The following is a 23,547-nucleotide window of genomic DNA, read 5'->3' as shown; positions in this document are numbered from 1 at the left end:
GTGAGAAAACAGTTGGGTTTTCCATAACAGGTGGCCTTCTTATGCTTGTGGTCCCATACCTCTAATTATGGGTGTTTCTGATGTTTTAGAGAAGGATTCTTCTCCCCCCCCCAATTAAATCTGATCTCCTTTATTTCTACTTATGCCACTGAAATGAAAGGTTAAGAAAGATGAGGATGTAAAAATAGCTTTTGAATTTGGCAGTAGGGTGATCTTCCTTGACCTTAGTAAGGATTTAAAGGGGGAAGAGTTGGGATGGGAGGACCCACTTCCAAGAATAAAGCCCCAAACTAACAAGAATAAGCCCTTTATCCTAACCACAGCCTCAGAAATGCAAAGAAACACAAACCATGACCGGATTGCTCCCTGGTTCTCAGATGAGCTAATCCAGAAATACACAGTAAACGCATTTTTGCCTTTTCATAAAACCATTTCTACCTAACTAGCCATTCTCCCTTTTATACTGTTGGAGTCATAGAATACCTTTTCTTTCTGATCGGGAATATCACAGAGCCTTCCTCATCTGTGTTCCTACATTGCCACCTGTCTGCATGTGTGTGAAAACACAGGATTAGCTCCTGATTTTACTGTGGAAAGGATTAAATCATGTTCTCCCGTCACTGTGTAATTTGAACCTGACTTGACTTCAGCCTATCCCAGCCTGAGAGCTCACCTCTGGCTTTACAGGTTCTAGCCACTGTTCTTAGTCATTGGGAATCTAGGTGGGGCTTCCTGGTTGCTGACCACAAAGCCTTTCATGCTTACACTTTCCTCCTTAAATACTTCCCCCTTTACCTACCATTGTCAGTAGTGCCCAGAGCTCCCAGCTGCCCACTTCTCTCTTCTTTCTGGAATCCTGTCCTTTCCTCCTTTGGCCTCAGCTCCCTGGAGTGTTGGACAAAATGCTGCGCTGTGGCCTAGCCTGTGAGCGCTGTCGGTGGATCCTACCCCTGCTTCTTCTCAGCGCCATCATCTTTGATATCATAGCACTCGCTGGAAGAGGCTGGCTGGAGGCCGAGAACAATTCTCAAACTTCCTCCCTCTGGTGGAAATGCTCAGGTGACGCTCTCTTTGGGGGCACCCCCTATGAAGAAAACTGCACAAGCCTTATGGACTTTGGTGAGTGGGCAGGTAGCTGGGGAAGACACGGGCCATTGTTCAGAGGAATGGGCCTTGTTTCAAGGGAGACACAGTCAGCCAAAGAATTTTCCCTTTCTCCTCTTTTCCTTCTGCTTAAAATTGTTTTCTCAGGCCAAATTCTCCCAAGTATAATTTTAGCAGATCCTTTAGTAATTTAAAAGGCTAGATCATGTTAGCTCTTGTTTTAAGGAATGCATTTCTGACTTAAATTCTTTGTTTGCATGTGAGTTCCTTCAGAGCAGCCTGGGTTTTTCTGACTTGTCTTTGTAGCCACTGACCATAGCCCAACGCTTTGCACAGAGTAGGTGCTTAACAAATGCATGTCCACTTCATGTAGAAAATGGAATGCAAATAAACTGTGTAAAGGAGTTTTTAGAAAGTTACCACGATGGTGACCTGAAGCTCAGTGATTCAGGGCTTATGCATCATGGATTTAGAGCTGGAGGGGAACTTTGAGGTTCACAGATCAGAGCTTGGGGTGTAGTGGAGTTTAGAAGTCACCCAAAGATTTGACAGGAAGAAAACTGATGTTGAGAGAACTTCAGTCATTTGCCCAAGGTCATACTGGTTAAAAGTTTCAGAGTCAGAAAACCAGAAATCATTCCAGTGCAATACCCTGACATCCTCTTTCCTGGTGAACAATATGATTTCTACATGCAAGTGTTTCAGTACTGAAATGGAGCTATTGTCTCATGAATGTGGGTAGTCCCTCCAGTTTATGCAAATCACAATGAATGCTAAATTGTTTGCAGTAACAAAGAAAGCATCGCCTGTGTTTTTCCAAGCCATTCACTTTATCAGTTTAAACTGGCACCATATGTGCCAAAGATTTATAACATGATCCTATTCACTGTCAATCTAAAAGCAGCCTCAGTGTTCATTGTTATTCATTTGTTTCAGTTTTATCTGACTTTTGTGAGCCAGTTTGGGGTTTTCTTAGCAAAGACACTGGAGTGGTTTGACATTTCTTTCTCTAGTTCATTAGGCAAATGAGGAAACTGAGGCAAACAGGATTAAGTGACTTACCCATGGTCACACAGCCAGTAAATGTCTGAGGCTAGATTTGAAATCAGGAAGAGGAGTCTTCCTGACTCAAGGCCCAGTACTCTAATCCACTGAGCCATCTAGCTGCCCTAACCTTAGAACTTAAATGCTATTTAATCAAGGCTAACTCAAGACCTTCCTCACCATAACCTGATAACTGATTAAGAAAAAAGAAGAAAGTGTCTGTGTCCTTTTCCATTGCCTGCTATGCCTCCTCAACTTAGATGTCCCTAAGCCTATATAATACCAGGGCTTCTCACCAAATCATCCTCATTGAATAAGTTATTTGTTTACCTCCTATCCAAATATTTAGAACAACCTCTCCTATAATTCCTTCAAAGGGATCCTGTGTTCTTTCAGGCAGGGGATAAATTGGGAAAGGTGATAAAGCTAGGGACTGAATGGAATCTACACTTTGCTAAATGTCTGTGTTCTTTCCTTTAACACACCTATTTTTAAATATTTTCCTAAAACAAACTGAAAGCACCTCTGTTTCAGAGAGAGGAATAAATTCCTTTGAAATAATATAATCCCATGTCCTTGTTAGAATTTTAACTTTCTGAGAGATGATCTAATGGATTCCCAGCGCAGATCGAGACATATTTTTGGCCATGGCACAATGTGGGAATTTGTTTGGCTTGACTATGCCAGTTTGCTTCAGAGATTTTGGTTTTCTTTTGGGTTGGGAAGAAGGGCAGAGTTAGAAGGGGGTGAAAAAAAGATTTTTAACTAAAAAAAAAAACGGTTTTCAAAGACATTTAACAACAAAGGCTAATGGTGAACCAAAACTATGGTAACCTGCTTAGAAAAACAGAAAAGCTCATCAGAGAAAATCTATGGTACTGGAGTGGTAGAAGCCTTAAGAAAACCATCAGGTTCGTTCCTGCTCGAGCATGGTCTGACTTGATGTGCTTTTGCAAAGATCCCTCTGATGAAAGAAGAACCCTCCTTGCTGTGGTTGTCATTTAGGGCACTGCTAGGTTAATTTTTTTTAAACAGGGTGTGGTTTAACTAACCACAGAATGATACTTTCAATTTGAACCTTGAGAGAACATAAGTAATTTAAATTACACATACAAACATTTGTATACATGTTTTCTCAGTTGGTAGAAGTTTATAACCTTTCCCTTTTTAATTTGAAAGGGAAAACTGAAAATGTTTAGACTATCCTTGGTTTTAGCTTTAAAAATACAAAGGGTGCTCAGTATGAACAGTGTACCAAATGCAGTTCCTGCCCATGACTAGGAACCAAATCACAACCAAGGGAAGGAAAGGGAAATGCTCCAAGGGAAAGAGGTAATAATAGAGAGGAGAAGGTAGCTCATTTGACTCATCAGAACAAAGCTCTGACCATTTTAGTCACAGCGTTAGTAATGTTGCTTGTGCTCTGACGTGGGATTCCGTGCCTCTCACCATGGGGTCATTTGTACTTGGCACTTCCACTATCCCTATATTCATTCAATGTCCCACCTAAATTCGTAGTTACCTGAAAATATAGCCATGGTGGACAATACATATCATCAAAGCATATAAACATGTTAAGGGTCCTGTATGGTTTTTTTTTTTATTAATGAGATTTAAATTCTTGATAACTTTCCCCAGATTAGAGATGAAGCCCTTGGCTCAATTGTTTTTTGAAGTCATTTGCTTCAAAGGTACAATACTATCAGATAAGGCATTAAAGAAAAGTCAGAAAACAGTCTTGATAAGATACTATTCTGATTTTCCTCCCTCTAATCTTAGGGCTTGGTCCATGAGAGACAGTGTGCTATGATGGAAAGAGTATTGTACTAGCAGTCAGGCAACCTAGTTCTACTCCTGACTTTTCCACTAACTCTGTATGTGGCCTTGGATAACACAATTTCCTTGAGTCTTATTTTCCTTATCTATAAAATTAAGGGTGTTGAATCTTTAAGTTCCTTCCCAAGTCTAACATTCCCAGGACCACAGAATTTTATAATTTAAGGGACCTCAGGAGGTGCTAGTAAGGGTTTCAGTTTGTTTTTAGGAAAACATTTAAAAATATTTGTCTTAAAGACAAAAACCACAGACATTTAGCAAAGTGCAGATTCCATTCCATCCCTACCTTTCCCAATTTACTTCCTGCTTGAAAGATCCCAGGATCCCTTTGAAGGAATTACAGGAGAGGCTGTTCTAAATATTTGTATAGTAGGTAAACAAATAAGGTATTCAATGAAGATGATTTGGTCAGAAGCCCTGGTATTATATAGACTTAGGGATATCTATAACTGAACAGGAATTCCTCTCTACACTATCCCTAAAAAGTGGCCTAGCATTTGTCTGAAGACTTCTAAATAAAAGGGAATGTTCCAGGTACCCCCTTTAGAATTTGGGACGGTTCCAATAGTATGGGGAAAATCATACTGACGCTGATCCCAACTGAGCCCCCCAGCCCCTCAAGCAACATATGGGAACCCTCTGAGACCAAGAAAAACAACCCAGCTGGCATGGCCCGCATGAGTCTTTGTTAGGCTAAATGTCCTCTGTCTCTTCAATCAGTCCTTTTATGGCATAATGTCCAACTTAGTCATCATCCTTGTGACCATTTCCTGATATTCTCGAGCTCATTAATATTCTTTGCAAACTGCAGTTGCTGTGGTTTTAACAAGGATAGGACTTTAGACTTAGACCAATTAAATTCTAAATATTCAGATTTAGCCTGTCTTTTTTTCCCCCTTGCAAATTTTTTTGGATATTGACTGTCTTCCAGAATACCATCTATCTTTTCTAGTCTATGATTCCAACTTGCCCACATACTTCGTTGGTCAGGGTTCTAAATTTGCAGAAATAGCAATTTTGAAAATACATCTGTGAGATTTAGACTTAGGATAGAAGAAATCAAAGTATTAGTGCTTTTTGATTCCTTATTTGAAATTCTAATTGTTTTCAAGAGGCAGGTTGGCATAGATGATAGAGGACTGGCCTTGGAATTAGGGAGCTCTAGGTACAAATGCTGCTTCTGACGCATATAAGGTTTTTGACCATGAGCAAGTCACATAATTTTGCAGTGTCTTGGACAAATCTCAAAGACTGTAAGCTAGAGAATAGCTGCTGATCTGAAGTCATGGGAAGAATTTTTGTGCTTGGAGTGTCCAATACGATTGAAATCCAAGGAAAAAATAATATTGCTTTTCATTGTTTGTCCAGGAGTTCTAAATCTGAGGCTTATGCACTTAAAAAATTATAACTATTTCCATATATGATTTCCTTTGTAACCCTATGTATTTATTTTATACATTTAAAAGCACTATTCTGAGAAGGGGCACAGGTTTCGCCAAACTCCCAAAGGAATCCATGACACAGAAAAAGCTAAAAGTCTTTGCTTTAACCTCTATACTGAAAGAACTGTCTGTGAGAAATCTGTATGTCTTTACTTGAGGAAACAGCCTGAAAATTTGCATAGCATTGTTTTCTAAATATGATATATCATAACTACAACTCAGCTGATGAAATGTATACAACGTGGATGAGTGCATGATTCACATGATATTTAGGATTTAAACCAAAAGTAGTAGTGGTGATGTCTTATTACTTCTTACAACCCTATACAATTAAATCGTTAATATTAGGGAAGAGTATTTGTAAACTTCTGGCATTAAAAAGTCTCAAAATTACTTTCCCAAAGGGGGAAGGGGCAGGCTCTGCAACTCTTTGCCTTCTCTGTTTCAGTTTTTATAGAGATCAAGGTTTTGTGAACAATGTGATAGTGAGAACATAAAAATAATGACCTAAAAGGGATAGACATATGCTGCTTTTTGAAGAGGGGAAAACGAACCTTAATTAAAGGACTTGGTGTTTATCTGTGAAACTAATCAGAAGTTTCTTTGATGCAACTGAACTAATTTGTTTTGAGGAAGGGAAGGACACTCTCATGACTGGTTGTCATGTACTATAAATGGAGACATTAATTGCTGTAACTGATACAGTGAGACATCTATGTGTTTCATTAGATTATAGATTTAAAGTTTGGAGGGACCTTAGAGGCCATATAGCCCTATCCCATCATTTTACAGATGAAGAAACTGAGGCCCAGAGGGGTCAAGTGATCCATGGCCCTAAAGGTAGTAAATGGCAGTTAGGACTCGAAGCCAGGTTCTTTAATTCTAAATCCATCACATTTTTCACTATATCACTCTTGCCCCTTTTGTTTTGAAGCTTAGGTTTGGGGATCTAGCCCCAGTCTTGGACAGAATCTAGTTTAACCCTGCATTGCTATGCAAGTTCATGCTCCCCTGGAAGTCCTCCCTCCATTCCCACTCTCAGGACAAATAATAAATAATTTTGGAATTGAAGGTTTTGCAGGACAGGGCAACTTATGTGTAAAATCTTAGAATTTTGAGTTGCAATGTTGAGTTGAGTTGAATTAGAGGTTAGCTTGTCTAGTTTCCTACTTTTACATGTAAATGAACAAACTTAGGCCCAGAGAGGTTAGGCTATTCGTTCAAGTTCCCCTTGCTAAACCATAAAATCAGGATACAGAGCTAGGACTCCTGCTTCTAAATATGGTGCCCTTTCTATTATACTAACTTGTTGTCTGATGATGTATTGTGCGGGACTCTGAAACTCATTTCTGCAAAGAAGTGGACCTGAGATATTTTTTTAAGATCTCTCAAATTGCCAATTATACTTAATCCAGTTACCTGAAGGCAGGCACTGTTTCATTTTCAGATTTGTATTCTCAGGATCTAGGATGGTGCCTAGCATGTAAAAAGTGCTTGATAAAGGCTTGCTAACTTGAAATGAACTGAATGGAATGAGGCGAATGACTTTAAAAAAATGAGATTACTTTACAGAAATTAGAGCCAGGATTAATTTGGTTAACTGGAATGATAGCTGGAGATAGGTAGTTTTAAAATAATATAGTGTTAATATGAATACTTTCTAACGTATATCAGAAATTCAATCAAACAGCATAAGTAGCTACTACATATACGCAAGGCCCTGGAGAGACGAGGACTAAAACAAAAAAGTCTAGGTACTCAAGGAATTTTCATTCTTCTAAGAATTTGCTCATATAATTGTTATCATTATTCAAAATGCTTTTTTTGACACGTAAGTAAAATGCCTTTTACTGACAAAATGCTCGCCCAACACTTTTATTATTTACACCCACATAGTAAATTTGCTGACAAATACACTGTCTACCCAGGCATAGCAATGACTCTAAGGAAAATCAAGGGTTTAAAAAAAAACTTAACTATAATTTGCGTTTCTTAAAATATGAAAAAAAATCTAGTCTAACACAAATCCAAATGGTGGTTTGAATTGCTTGTGCAGATAAAATGCTGAGATGGATTTTACTGTTCAAGCATGCACATACATGGAGTGTTCTACTCCACCCAAAGTTCCTCCCTTTCCAGTCTTCTGAGAAAGGCAGGAGCATTAGGTGGATACCTTATGGGGAATTAATTCATGTTGGATTTAGCTTCTTAAACAAGCTACTACAGGTCAGGGAGGGAAATTGTGGAGAGGAATTTGAACCACTCCCTCTTCATGGGGAAAGAAAATGGAGAGTCATTGCAACTTAGTCAAAGAATACTGAACTTGGAATCAGACTCGACTCTTAATCTCTCTTTTAATAAAGGCTTTTTGTATTCTTGGGAAAGTCAGAGAATAATAACGTCAACTCACTTTTATGTACGATGGTAAGGTTTAGAAAACGTTACAGAAATGTTGTGCTTAGATTAAGTGACTTTCCTATGGCCAGTTCAATCGTTTTTCAGTCATGTCTGACTCTTGGTGTCCCCATTTGGCATTTTCTTGGGAAAGATACTGGACTGGTTTGCCATTTCCTTCTCCAGCTCATTTTATAAGTAAGGCAAGCAGGGTTAAGTGATTTGCCCCTGGTCATACAGCTAGAAAGTACCTGAGGCCAGATTTTAACTCAAGTCCTCCTGATTCTAGGGCTAGCGCTGTCACCTGTGCCACCAAGTTGCCCCTCCCCATGGCAAATAGAAAGCATGCTATCTTTGGGGTCAGAAAATCTGGGTTCAAATCTTGCCTCTGATGTTCACTACTTCTGTGACCACAGGCAAATCACCTGAGCCTCAGGGCTTGAACTCATACCAAGGATGGGTCTCCATCTCCAATATCACTTTGCTTTTTAACAACATACAAGGATGAATTGCCTGTTTTAGTTTGTAAGTCCTTAATAGCTTTAAAAACTTCACTAGTAAATCTGCTAATTGCCTCAATAGGTAGAATAAATGGGTGGATGTCTCACATTTCTCTTCCTAATGTTCTACAGGCACCCCTGCATTTACTCCATGAAGCCATAGCCCCTTCTGAAACCTCAAACATTCATTTTTCCTGTATATCTATGAGGCCTGGTATGAATTCTGCCCCACAAAGTATTAAGTAACTTCACTTTTCCTATTGTGTTGCAACTTTGGTGTTGATTCTACATATTTTTTAGTGACATATCCAGTTTTGTTTTGTTTTTTTAATGGAGACTCTATATACAATTCTACAGTCTAGATGTGCTTCACCTAATATAAGTGCTCTTAGGGCAGATAGATGGTGCAGCGGATAGAGTTCCCAGATGGAAGTCAGGAGGACTCAACTCCATGAGTTCAAATCCAGCCTCAGACACTTACTCACTGTGTGACCCTGAGCAAGTCACTTAAATGTTTGCCTCAGTTCATCATCTGTAAAATGTGCTGGAGAAGGAAATGGCAAACCATTCCAGTACCTCTGCCAAGAACATCACAAAGTGCGGCGCATGACTGAACAACAATGAGCTCATATAAAATTAAATAGTAACAATGCCAGAAGATGTCATATCTTTATTAATTAATATCTACTGATATTGCATATAGACATCTTTTTAAACTGTTCTGATACCGACACAACTTAGTCCTGTAAGATTATCCGAGAATGTCACATGGATGCCTCTTTTGTATAGTCAATAGTGAAGAAACATCATTATGAAATTAGAAAAGAAAATTAAGCATGGGTGGAGTGTGAGTTGTAATTTGATTAAGGTAGTAGCATAGTAACTCACCTTCATTTGAGTTAGAGGCTCTTTGTAGTTTACAATTATCTGTTAATGAGTTTAATGATTATTGCTAGCCCCATTCAGCTAAGAGCTCTGCTAAAATCTATTTCCAAATCATGAACTGCCAAATGGACATGTTAAACTGAATGTCCTATAAACATCTCAAATTCAATATGTACAAAACTGAAACTTAATGTCTTTTCCTACAATCTTATCTCTCTGATGAACTGTATTTCTGCCAAGGATACTACCATCTTCCACTTACTCAGATTTGCAATTGTAAACTTGAGGATAGGGATTATTTCACTTTAGTATTTGTACTCACAGTCCCTAGTATATAGTAGGCTCTTAATAAATGCTTGTTGGTTGATTCAGTTTCAAAGTTTAAGTGTAGAGAGATCATAACATTGAATTTTTAAAAATGTATTAAATTTATTCAAGGAATCAAGGAGAGGCTATATAGCATCTTACCTTTAGGAAATGGAAGGAGTCCTTAATTTTGGGGGGAGTCAGGGGACTCATTCTTTTATTGAACTGTCCCAAAGCTATTTAATTAGAATTCATACTTCGCCTTTCAGAATCAGATTCTGCTTGTAATGAAGTCGTTATTTCCATTAAAATAATGAGATGCTCCTTCAAAGATTTTCATGGCAAGATTATATTCAATTGCAAAAAAAAACTAGAAACAATCCAAATATTCAACAATAGGAGAATGTAGTTAAATAAATTGTAGTATATTAATATAATGGAATAGAATATAAATTGGTATAGTGGAGAGAGAGCTGACCTTGTAGCCAGAAAGACTTGGGTCTAATTCCCATCTCTGACAAATTCTAGCTCATATTCTGAACAAGTTACTAAATCTGTCAGTTGCTTAGGTAGTTCTCTTAGACTAAATTGTAGAGTTGGTGCTGATCTGCTATGGTACAGGGAGGTTTTTTTTTTTATTGGAGATTCCCTATTATGATGAAATCCCAGATTCATTGCTAATATTAGAAAGCAATTAATATGTTCAACTATAAGGAATTCAAAAGAATCTGGAAATACCTTTATGAAATCATTCAAAATAGGTTAAAAAAATAAAAGCAGCACTGGAATACACAGTAGCTATGATTATGTTAGGAAAATTGGTTGAGAATAAATGGTTAAGGAAAACTGGCAGGTGCTTTGAGAGAACTGAAAAAATGTATTTTATCCATTGAAATTAGGTCATCTAAATATAAATAGTTACTAAACAAGTATCATTTGCATTAATGTTTAGAGTTGTTTCTGATGAAAAATAAAATAGCTCATTAGTAGACATTAATACTTTTTAAAAAATTAGTGTTATTATTATTATATATGTGTTTGTCATATTAAATGCATAATTTATGCCTGGAGCTTTCGATAAAGCAATATAGCCCCAGTGATAGCATCTTAGTCTCACAGTGGAAAAGAAAAAGTCACCAACTTTATATGAAAATATTCACATACTGGATGTTACTTTGCTAATAAATCAATATCATGTGTACAAATAGAAAGAGGTACTAAGTAGATATGTTTTATTTTAGCTATTATGAATGTGAGTGTGTTAAACTGGTTGTTTTAAAATTGTAAACATTTTAAATGTCATAATAATCAGCTTTCAATATTGTCAATTATCACAATTATATTTAGAATAGTAAAATCTGAATAAATGAAAAATGGGTCATACCAAAGGGAGGTCCTATATTGGAGTAACTAAAATATTTGTATGAATGTGCGGTAGTTGCATATACATACATATGTGTATGTATATATATGTGTGTGTGTATACATGCATGTGTGTGTGTATATATATGAATGTGTGTATGTGTGTATATCATATATATGTATATGCATATACATATATATGTATGTATGTATTTCAATAGGGAGAATTCAGCCTATTACCTTCACCTACAAAACCTCTTGGCAAATGGTAAGAAAGAGTCACAGTTAAATGTTTCCAAGAACGGCATTTTTTTCCCTTTTACTTTTTTATAGGACATTTCAGAAACCTTTTTATTGATAGCTTTTGCTTTTATATCACCAGTATTTCCATATACACATATCTGGGTTGTTCTCTACCCAGAGAACCATCTCCTAGGACGACAAAGACAACTGAACAAAATTAACCAACCTCTTCATCAAGGCTTGTAATATGCTTGAAGTTCTGTGCCCATATTCCCTCACTTCTCTAAAGGAGAGAAGTACATTTTCTCATTTCTTCTTTAAGACTAAGCTTAATCATTATAAGTACATATTGGGAGTTTTTTGATTGGTTCTTCCATTTACATTATCATCCTCATTGTGCATAATGTTTCGCTGGTTCTGCTTACTTCACTTCATAAGAATTTTTTCATGTTTTCCTGTGTTTTTCATGTTCATCATTTCTTATGACCACATAATATTATTAACATTCTTGTTTCCCAGTTGATGGACAAGTATCTTATTTCTAGGTCTTTGTTTACAAATAAAGCGGGGGAGCTGCTATAAAATTTTATCTGTATATGGGGCCTTTCTTTTTGTCATTATCCTCTCTTTGGTATCTGCCTACCCCTGGGGTCTCATATTTAAAGGGAGTAGACATTTTAAGTAACTTTGGGGACATAATTCCAAGTTCCTTTGTCCATTGTGTACTAGTAGATTGTTGCCATGAGCCAAGTTGAGAATTCCATCAATGATTCAGTGTCATGCCCCTTTGAACCCTAACCCCACACACCCTTTGTCTATGTGTCTGTTTGATCTATGCCAGTACAATTTCCTTATACATGTGAAGCAATCTGGTTTATGGACCTTGTTAATAAGAGTTTACAGTCAAAAAGACAGCCCTTGAATCAATCAGTTTTCCATCAGTACAGCCAAGCAAAGGGTTGAACAATTATATATAAAATGTGTATTTATTTACCTTTAAAGCTGTGTGAAAAATATAATTTTAGCAGTAGCTATTTTAAATACACTAAAGGAATATGTTATTTGAAGAAATTCTAGGATAAGCCATATCGAAAAAAACAAATATCCCCTGATTTGTTTTTAATATCTCAGTATAATGTGGAATATAGCTGATCTAATGAATTAGGTCAGCCAAGCTAATTGAGTGGACATTGGGGGCCTAATTATCTTAATTAGCTGCCTCCTTTATCCAGTTCATCACCTAATTGCTCTGTTCTCTTTGGATAATAAGTGGCTGTGAAGGTCTGAGCTTTGTGGGGTTCAGGAGTGGTTAGCAGAAGTTCTTATGTGCGTCAGCTATCATGATGTCATTTTTTGGATAAGTGAACCCTATTAACTAGGCCTTAAGTTAAAATGTAGGATTTGTGGAGGGGTGGAAGGTAGGAAGGGTGTATGCAGAAATGTAATTTTTTTATGTGTACCTGAACCTTTATGTATGTGTTTATCTAACAAAGGCAATCTCAGGGAAAAAAATGTAAAAAATAGTCATGTGTTGCTCTATTTCAAACAGGCATGAGCATAGAAAATTTTTGGCTACATATATCATGCAATTAGAACTACACAGAAAAGATCTAAAGTTTCTCAGGACTAGATCTACCCTTCAGACATTCAAGTCTGATGGTTGTAAGATCTCTAGAGTCAGACATTTACCATTTCCCTTTGGGAGGCTATGTCAGTGCCTCAGTTACCCCTAGCGTTACAGGAGCAACTAGGTGGTGCAGTGGATAGAGCAGGAGTCAGGAGGACCTGAGTTCAAATCTCACCTCAGACACTTGACACTCACTAGCTGTGTGACCTTGGACAAGTCACTTAACCCCAATTGCCTCATCCTGTGTTATATTCACTCAGGTTCTGGAGGAGAAGTGAGACTGGTGACCTGCACAGCCCTTCCTCCCTCAAAACAAAGTCAAGTGCAAGTCATGTCATTATTTCTCCAATGGCATGGTCTTCTTTGGCAATCAAGGACGAATACTCACACAAGCGTTACAAAATTTTTTCTTATATCCAATCTAGTCTTTTTGCTACACCACAAACCTATTTTGTCTTGCTCTGTGACCAGAGATCACTATCCTTCCTATAAAATCCTTTCAGAAGGAGGTATCCCTCACTTACCTGAATAGATATATTCCAATAGTTTTCTGAGGAGTTTCCTTTAATACAAATGTCTGTAAAGTGAATTTCACTAGGCAAAGCAAAGGAAAAATAAGTATTTAATAAAACATTAACCAGTAGACCTAATATTAACAGTATACACAAAATATGAAACAGTAATGCTAAATACTAATTAGGCTTAAAATAAGTCAACTTAAATATGTATGTGTATTTGTATATACATGAAACATACAAAAAAGTATGCAGTGTAATCATCTTATAGATTCTTCCCCCTTGAAAAGCTCTAAAACTGTGCAACTAGATTGGGTGTTTTCACCAGCCTCAGAATGACTTTGCCTCCAAGTTCATTCGTAGATAGATCATTGTTTTAGAGTTTGAAGGGCTCACAGAACTTCAGAGTTAGAAGAGATCACAGCAGCCTTCTAGTCCAACTCAAATATAAAAGGAATCTCTACCATAATGTATTCAAGAATTTGAAGACTTCCAAGGAGACAGAGGGTACTAGGTGGTGAAGTAGATAGAACACTGAGCCTGGAGTCAGGAAGACTTCTCTCCATGAGTTCAAATTCAACCTCAGATACTTACCAGCAGTGTGACCCTGGGCAAGGCACTTAACTTTGTCTCAGTTTTCTCATCTATAAAATGAACCGGAGAAGGAAATAGCAAATCACACCAGGATCTTTGCCAAGAAAACCCCAAATGGGGTCACCAAAAGTTGGACACAACTGAAATGACTGAACAACCACAACAGAAAAGGAGAGCAGTCCAGTCTACTTTTTGATAGCTCAGTTGTTGGGAATCATTTCTAACATCAAACTTAAATTCTCCTCTTTGAAACTTCTACCCATTGCTCCTGTTTTGACCTAATTCTTCTTCCACACAATAGAGACTTTAGAGGTTAACATACTCCATCATTTTACAGACAAGGAAATTAAAATCTAGAAAAGTGAAGCAACTTGCCCAAGGTCACAAAGACAAATAGCAGAGGTAGAATTTGAACCCAAATCCTCTGACTCCAAATGTCTTTCCACTATACCATGGTAGCTCATTTCACTTTTACATGAATTAATTTTGTCTTCTATCCAGGTAATTCCTGTGTTTTGCTTTCCTTGGGGCCAAAGACCATCAAGTAAAGCTTTACAGATTGAAGTATCTGGCTCCTGTTCAGCAATGGAAGCCTTATATGTTGGAATATGTGGTTGGTTGACACTAGTCTATCTGACAATGGTCAGAAAATCAACAAAATCTGTCTTGCTTGACCATTCTCTTCCCAAACCCAAAGTCTGCTGCTTTCCTTGGAAATATTAACAAATCAAGATGGGAGGTTGAGAGCTTCAAAATGTATTCATAATGTTAGGACATTAAACAGTTGACAGAATTCCCTAAGTATTCATAGAATACTTCATAGAAATAGTTCATAGAAATAGAACTAAATGGATCCTTGGAAGTCATTGAGTCCAACCTCTCATTTTGTAGATGAGGACACTGAGGCCCAGAGAGGTGAAATATCTTTTCCAGGGTCACATAGGTAGTAAATGGCACAGGTGAAGCCTGAACCTAGCTGGGCTTTTTAGCTTCAAATCCAACTCACTTTCTGCTGCAACATGCTGAATGCTGGGCAAGCAAAGTCAATCATCAATTACCTCTTTGGCTCCCCTATTCCAAATTCACTATCTGCAATTCATTGACACTTTAATGAAGGATTTATTAGCTATCATTTTAGCAATTTCTGTGACTTGCTCTATCCTCACCACTTCTCTACATCTCTTTGGATGTGGAGGACCTGGTGAATATCAAATATAGAAGAGGGAGTATTCATTGACCTTTATACGTAATGCATGCCACCTCTCTCCTGCAGGAAAAAAATAATTTGATAAGGTATATGAAATGATAACAATTGCTTGGTTTGATGCTGGAAATTCAGTGTTATTTATTTGAAAGTGATAATGGGTGCTACTATTTATTACAAACTGTAGCTGGAATTGTTTCAAAAAAGGCCTGCCCTAGGAAATGCTGACTAAAACAGCAAGATTTAGGGTACAGTTTACAACATACACACCATACAAATTCTCCCTAAAGGTATACGCAACCAGAAGCATTATCCCAAACTTGAGAGTATCTTAACTTGGAATATTGAATAACTTTTTGGTTACGACTCCTCCAGAAAGATATAACAAAGGCTAAAGCAGAGAGAGGCCCCTCACATATTGAGGATGCTTGAGTTTTCATATATATGAAGCTAAGTTTTTAAAAAATTAGTCCAAAGGATATTCTATTTTAGATTGCCCCACAAGAAAAGAAAAGTGGTTTTCATTTTGTATTAATAACTGTTGTTTGTCTCTCTCTCACACGCACACACACACACACACACACACACACACACAATATTTCATCTCCTCTCTCCATGCTTTAGCATCCTTACCTCATGTACATACATATGTACATATATCTATGTACTCCTTCTTTACTTCATATCCCAAGCTTCATTTAAAACTCAGTGACATGCTATCTCTTCCATTAGACTTTGCCTGATCTACTAGTGGTAGTGCTGGTGGTGACTCCATCCTACTAGCACTTTCACATGTGGTTTCTTCCACAGAGTTTCCTCACAGTCCTTGAGATTGTTTTCTTTTGTGGCTTTGTAAATCCATCTTATGAAACACAGGGCTGTGCAGATTAGGAACTTAGTATTTGTTTGACTTTATTAACTAGACCTATGGTAAGTTAGGAAATCTTTAAAAGGGAGAGTTGGTATAAAGTTCTCTTGTCTCAGGGCAGCAAACATTTCCCTCAGAAATAAACACTTGTTCTGGGGGCAGAACAAGGGAGATGGGTGAGCAATAAAGACCAGCATGATAGGGTGAATAGTGTGCAAGGTTCAGGGTAGGGAGGATCAGTGTCACCAATGGCAAATCTCTTAACCTATTTGTGCCTCAGGCAACTCCCTAGTCCTTATCTAATGAGTCATAGACAGGTTAGGGTCTGATGTCTTGATGAAAGGACAAAGGATATAAAGGGATAAAGGAAGCTTCTACACCCTCCTTCCCCACACTGATGAAATCATTGAGCCTTCACCCACTGAGGTTGGAACAGATGAGGCCCCAGGTTGTTCTATTAGACTCAAAACAAAGGTTGCAATATTCTCTTTCTTGGCTCTGGATTCCTATGGGGTGCGGTTATGATCTCTGGCAATCAAGTCCAGGCCCAACATGAGATTAGAAATACGGGAAATGCCATTTTCCTAGATGACTTTCCATGGTTGTGTTTACATTTCTAATCAGGGTGAAGATAATCATATGCTCCTTAAAGGGCAAGAAGGGGAGGTGTGGGAATGACAATGAAGAAATGAAGAAGGAAAATAGCTCCTTTGCTCTCCAAAAAAATCTAATGAAAGAACATGGATGACCACCAGTGTTTCAGTAAGCCGCCCTTGATATTTTTATAGCCTTATTTGTTATTAAATATTGTCTCTTTTTTTTTTTTGGATAGCCTGGGGAAGAGCAGCAGCTGCCATGCTCATGTGTGGCTGCATCATCCTGGTGATATGCTTCATCCTCTCCTTCTTTGCCCTTTGTGGACCACAAATGCTTGTTTTCCTGCGAGTGATTGGAGGACTGCTGGCCCTTGCTGGTAAGACCATGTTGGAAAAGTCATTTTCTTCCCTGATATCTGTGAGCATCAATAGCACACTATATCTCTTAACAGAGACCACATTCTATTGCAATGTAATAGAGAGAGTTCTGGCTGTGGAGCCAATTACAACCCTTAGTTTCCTCATCTGGAAGATGGAAAGGTTGGACCAGATGACCTCTAAGATCCCTTCCAGCTTTAAATCTATGATTTTGTTTTTGAAAGCAACATAGGAGGAATAGGAATAGTAACACATTTATACAGGAATTTATATACATATGTATATAACACTTGGGAGTTTACAAAATGATTTCCATGCATGCTTGTTTTTTCACCTCTGCCTCTTAGAATACTTAGATTTTTTAAAAAATCAGCTCAGAAGCTAGTAGTAACATGACACATTTCCTGAATCCCCCAGGTGCTAGAGCCTCTCCTCCCCAATTACTTGCTATTTCCTTGGTATATAATTTATATTTACTTATATATGTATTATTTCACTGCATAGAACAAGAGGTCCTTATGGAAAGAATAAGCTTTTGTTTTTGTCTTTACATTTCCGGTATCTAGCACAGGGCTTGGCACATTTGTTCTTGTTCAGTCGTTTAGTCATATCTAACTCTTCATGACCTCATTTGGGGGTTTTCTTGGCAAAGATACTGGAGTGGTTTTCCATTTCCTTCTCCAGCTCATTTTAAAGATGAGAAAACTGAGGCAAATGGTGTTAAGTGACTTGCCCATGGTCACAGTTAGTAAATGTCAAGATTTGAATTCGTAAAGATGAGTCTTCTTGAGTTCAGGCCCAGTACTATCCATTATACCACCTTGCTGGCCTATGTGCTTGGCACATAGTAGATACTTAATAAAGGCTTAAATTTATCCAAGGGTGGATTCATTGAATAACCTAGTGAAGTAGAGAATTTCTAACCACTCCCATTTTGCAGATATGGAAAATGAGAGATTCTTTTCCAAACCTATCCTTCTCCTGACTTCTCTATTTCTATCCAAGGCATTGTCATTGTTTAGTCATCCATGTTTGCAACCTTGGTGTCATCCTTGACTCTACACCCTCAGTAACCACACATACCCAATCGATTGCAAATTTTGTTAGGTCTATCTATTCAACATCTCTTGCTTCTATCCCCTCCTCTTTATTCATCCAGTCAATGCTCTAATTCAGGCTCCCAGCACTTCTCACCTGTACTATTTGAAATAGCCTCCTAATTTCTTTCTTTGCCTCAAGTCTCTTCCCTTTCAAATGTATCTTCCATAGAACTGCTAACCTGGTTTTTCTATAAAGCTCTTTAAAAAAAAAATATATATCACTCTACTATTTAGTAAAACTGATTTGAAAACCCTTTACAACTAAGTTTCAGCCTACCTTCCCAGGTTTATTACACATTACTTGCCTTCTAGCACTCTACAGACAAGACATATATGCCTTCTTGCTGTTTCCCTTACATGATATTCCACCTCCTATCTCTGAGCCTTTGTAGTGTGCATCCTTCATGCACGCCCTGCTCACCTCTGCCTCTTACAATCCCTAGTTTCTTTCCTGACTTAGCTCAAGCACCATCTTCCACATGAAGTCATTCTTGATCCCCCTTCTCAAAGTGGCTTCCCTCCCCAATTTCCTTTTTTTTAAATTTTTGTGTATTTTAAACATATTTATGTACATGCTGTCAGTAGAATATAAGCTCCTTGAGAACAGGGACTATATAATTTTGACTTTCTATCTTCAGTACTTAGAATACCTGTCATATAGATGTTATTTGATGCATGCTTGTAAATTTATCATTGTGATCTAGAGATCACAGATATATTGTAGTATTTGAGAGAATTACCTGCTTAATTTCATCACCTAAAAATTTAGCTGAATACCCCAATTCAAGAAAAAATATAGATATAGACCTCTATCAATCTATCTATAGATCGACCCATCTATTTCTATTTCCATATACAGATATCCAGACATAATTAAACCACAAAAATATCTGCACAGTTCTCATCTCAGGTGTTGAAAAAATACACTATCTCTTCAGGAAGCATTTATTTGTCAAGAGTTTCCAAAACAAACAAACAAAATGTCTCTAAAAAGATTGTATATGCCAAAAGCTGGTACCCTCCTGGCAAGGTACTTCTAGGAATTATCAAACCTGAAGATACTATCCATTTTTTCTTTTACAAGTGTCTCATATTTGCTGAGCTATTCTGTGACAAGTAGCTGTTGGAAATATTCTACCTAGCAGATATTTAAAAAAATAAATAAACACACAATCTGTCCCTTCAAGGTAAAGGTCATATTTGTATTGATATTGCTTTTTATACCACCTGAATTTCCTCCCTTATTCCTTCCCTCTACTTTGCCCAGAGAACCATCCCATGTAACAAAGAATAAAAAGCAGGAAAGATGGCTTAGCAAAACTAGCCAACATATCTAAAAACTGACATATGCAATTATCCATACCCTGAGCCAACAAAGGAGGAAGAGAGATACATTCTCATATCTGTTCTTTTGGACTAGACTTGGTTGTTGTGATTATACAATATTTAATTTCATTTTGTTATTTTTTTGTAAACTACACACACACACACACACACACACACAAACATATAGTTTTCCTCACTCTATCTACTTCATTTTCCATCAGTTCATAAAAGTCTTCCCATGCTTCTCTGTATTCTACATGTTTATCTAAAAATAATTGGTAGATGAGACTAAAAAATGATCATCATGATTTAAATGAAGCCAGTGATGTGTTTCCATATTTGTCTACATTTTTTCAGCTATGACAGACATTAAAACTAAACTGAGACCTATGTATGTGTATATAATTTATATATGTATATGTACACATGTATATATGTATATAATTTATAAATAATTCTATGTATATTTACAAATAAGGTTGATCAAAAGAGTTGGGACCCAGAAAATTAGAAAACAGTATGTAGTATATGAGAAAGTTGTGATGTACTATGTGAACTCATAAATATCCCTATAATAATTTCATATTTATTGTTTCATGTTTGCATGTTATTCAATTCAACAAACATTCACTGAGTTACTATTATGCATAAAGCACCGTTCTCCAGTAATTCTTTTGTTCTCCATCATTTAGTGCTAGGCACATGGTATGCTCAATCAAGGATGACTGATTGATCAATATTCTCACCTTTAGAGTAGAATTTATACACGGAAAGAAATATTAAAGATGAAAAAATGTGTGGGTTTGTTTTTATTCATTCTTTCGTGTTTTTCCCCTACCTTTAGCTGTGTTTCAGATCATCTCTCTGGTTATTTATCCAGTGATGTACACTCGCCAATTCCTTCAAGGGGATATTGTTACCAGGTATTATTACAACTGGGCTTATGGCTTTGGCTGGGCAGCTACCATTATCCTCATAGGCTGCTCCTTCTTCTTCTGCTGCCTCCCCAACTATGAAGATGATCTCCTGGGCAATGCTAAACCCAGGTATTTCTACACTTCATCCTAAGAGCTGAGAAACAAAAGAATATCGATACGACTTTGACAACTGGATTCCAGAGACAGAAAGACATTCATTTCTTCCCAGATCATACTGAACTTACATGTCTACAGTGATATGCAAAGGATTCAGCTGTTTTTGAGAAAATTTTTTATATGCCATAAAAATTTGAGATTATCTTAAGTACCTTAAGTGGTTTTATATTTTTATATTCATGTTTCAAGGGAATTGTTGTATTAAATATGCCTTGTTCCTTTTAATTCATTGCTGACAACATGCCAAAGTTTCCCCCAAAATATCTGCCTTTAAAATTAGTATGCAATTTGGAAAAAAATCTAATTATAAACCTAAAGTAATTATCGTATAAAATAGAAACTGGAATTGCTTTAGACAGGTCAAGTTTCTATATGTCTTTATTTAATGTACTGATTCCCTAAGATGGGGCAAGGGAAAAGGAGAAGATATTTTTTAATTTAGCAATAATTGTTCTCAGCTGAATAGCTTAAGATATGCAAAGAATTTTTTTTCCAGTTCACCTTTTTGTCTCTTTAAAAAGCATGGTGATAACCAGCATCCCTAACATTATTCATGATTTCTCATTAACCTTACAAATCCATGAGTTTTCATTAAATTCAATGTTGTATTTAAAATATTATTTAGAGAAACAAAAGATCGATGCCATTCTTCCCAATGGGCCAAAGGGCCTAATGCAGTTGAAACTCTCATTTTGGAGTAAAATGTTAAGATATTTTTTTTTCTTTTTAAATAATACTTTGGGTTGGGCTAAGGTAAAAGCACTATGCTCATTAGTCTGTATTATTTCTTTGTCTATATGACTGGCCAGATTAGACCAGATTGGAAAATGGGGATTAATTTTACTCGTGCTGCATATGCCATGCACACAGCCCCCGTGAATTGGATTGAATTTTTCAGTTCCAGTCTGATTTGGCTGCATGCTTATTGCTATTGCCTAAAATAGTCTAAAGATTGAACCTTAAAGCCTAAAATGCAGTAAAAAGTCTGGTGGTCCTTGGTAAGTAAGGTATAGGTTACTTATAATTTAACTTAAAAATTTTAAGTTAAATAAAATTACAATGCACTGAATAGAAGAGTAATAAAAAAAAAGTTGTTTCTACAAATGACCATACCATAATGTATTTGGTTTTTTACCATTTATATTAGCCAACAGATTGAAAGTCAAAACTGAATTTATTTATCAGTTATCCTTTTTGTATATTGCAGAATAAGCTAAAGCAAATGTTTTCATTACGAACTCTTCCTAATAAACCAGGTCACCTGTTACTTGTTTCTAGTATGATTATTGTGTTTGCTTCCAAAAAAAAAAAAGCTCACAAATAAATATTTGTTTGGAGATAGTAGGGCAAACTTTGCATAAGATGAAAAGTTGTTCTATTATATTGGTTTTCTCACAAACGTTGATCCTCCTCATGACTCACCCAGAATTCCTTTCCCTTAACACATAAGATCATAGATTTTGGGGAGGCATGTTAGAAATCATCTTTCCCCCTCTCACGTTGGAGTTAAGAAAACTGGGGCATGGAGAGATGAAGTGATTTGCTGACAGTCATAAATATGAGATCATTTCCTTGCTGTTTTGCCCCAAAGGGAAATGTATCAGGGTTCTGCTCTATGCAAGGACATTCCATAGTAATAGTAGCTGAATTCTATATAAGGCTAGCACAGTACTTTACATGCACACAACATTCTTGGGGAACACATGAAATTATTCTCTTCTTTTTCAAGATGAGGAAACTGAGTCTTGGAATAGGTGACTTGCTGAGGGTTACACATTGGACTAATGTCTGAGGTGGGATTTGAACCTGATACTTTCTGACTCTAAGTCAAGTCCTTTATGTACTATACTACATTTCTTCTTTGTGAAAATGTCCTTCATTTGCTCCAATGAATGTTGATCTATGTCGATTATATCTATCAGTATTAGAAATTAAACTATCTTGGTGGTATTATCATGAAAGTAATTTTAACCTTGAAGACCCCTTAGGGATCCCTGAATCACACTTTGAGAATTGATGCTGCATGAGCCCTTAAGCTGACTGAAGCTTTCAAGACCTTGCTAGTCTCATTCTCTATGTTTTACCTGAACTATTTTGCTTCTTTTGCCCTTTTCCTTCCTTTACATTAGAGTATTTCCTCTCCCTCTCCATCCTCTAAATGTACTTGAACTTAAGTTATCCTTACTGAATTAGACTCAATTATACATATAAGGAAACACTAATGCAGGTCATCAGATATTAGCGGGTCAAAAATAATAGCTTAGTAAATGTTGGTTGAATCAAACTAAATTGGATTGACTATGTAGTAGTGAAAGGGAGAGAATGGAAACATTTTTTTTCTTTTGTCTAAAGCTATGGGCCTTGGACTTTAAACCCTATTGGTTACTTTGCCTTGCATCCCAGTATGTTCTGTACTTCCTAGCATAAGTTCAAAGGAATGTGAACAAAGCGAATCTTGTCCAAAACAAAATAAACAATTACCTCTTCTACCTTTGGTAGGACCTTCAATGTGGGTAATGACAACTTCGACTACACTGCTACCGAAATAATAGAACTCAATGAAATAATGGGGACACAAAGTCTGACAAACATATGAGCTGATGAGTCTGAAACCTTCCAACCAGACATTCCAGGGATGATGACACACACATCATCATCCCTTTGGCTGGAACCTCTCTTGGCCCAAAGCAAGGGCTGGGGTCCTCCACACCTTGATGGGTAAGACTCAGTAGAGTAGATACTCTTATGTCAAATCCAGAGAAATAATCTAGAAACTGCCTGAGGGAAATGAAGTACTTGGCTGGGAAGTCAGCTCAAGACTAAGAATACATGGCATGCAATTTTCCCATGGTAAAGCTGAGTGCCAGTAACGCTATCATTACTGTACAAGTTCCCACCCTCTTCTCTTATTTGCTTTCAGCAAGCAGGTATGGTTTCCCAAACAATTATCTCACGCTCAAGCTGTTAAATGGTCCAGTATGTTTGGTGCTATTTACCATTGGATGGAACAAAGAAAAAATATGTCAAGCTTTCTTTAGTCACACAATAGAGTTCCATGGTATAATTAACTTTAACTTTAAAAACCACATACAACAAGAATGACAATAAAACATGATGACATTGTTCAAT

General features: G+C 37.0%; 1 protein-coding gene across 1 annotated transcript; it reads left to right on the top strand.

Annotated features, from left to right (window-relative positions):
• The first annotated feature begins 642 nt into the window (after positions 1-642).
• PERP (p53 apoptosis effector related to PMP22) lies at positions 643-21,685 on the top strand. Its single transcript, XM_072643431.1, has 3 exons — positions 643-1,119; positions 16,757-16,897; positions 20,169-21,685. The coding sequence occupies exons 1-3, from the start codon at positions 903-905 to the stop codon at positions 20,390-20,392; spliced, it is 582 nt and encodes a 193-aa protein (XP_072499532.1). The 5' UTR covers positions 643-902; the 3' UTR covers positions 20,393-21,685.
• The last annotated feature ends 1,862 nt before the right edge of the window (positions 21,686-23,547 follow it).

This window comes from Notamacropus eugenii, chromosome 2 (assembly GCF_028372415.1).
Source record: "Notamacropus eugenii isolate mMacEug1 chromosome 2, mMacEug1.pri_v2, whole genome shotgun sequence".
Lineage (NCBI taxonomy): Eukaryota > Metazoa > Chordata > Mammalia > Diprotodontia > Macropodidae > Notamacropus > Notamacropus eugenii.
Note: the sequence above shows the minus strand (reverse complement) of the source record. Positions and strands in the feature narration are given on the sequence as shown.

Excerpts from the sequence above, each read along its gene's own strand:
- PERP (XM_072643431.1), top strand. The coding sequence starts at position 903 with ATGCTGCGCTGTGGCCTAGCCTGTGAGCGCTGTCGGTGGATCCTACCC. Across the intron at positions 1,120-16,756 it reads CACAAGCCTTATGGACTTTG|CCTGGGGAAGAGCAGCAGCT; the intron begins GTGAGTGGGCAG and ends TTTTTTGGATAG. Across the intron at positions 16,898-20,168 it reads AGGACTGCTGGCCCTTGCTG|CTGTGTTTCAGATCATCTCT; the intron begins GTAAGACCATGT and ends CCCTACCTTTAG.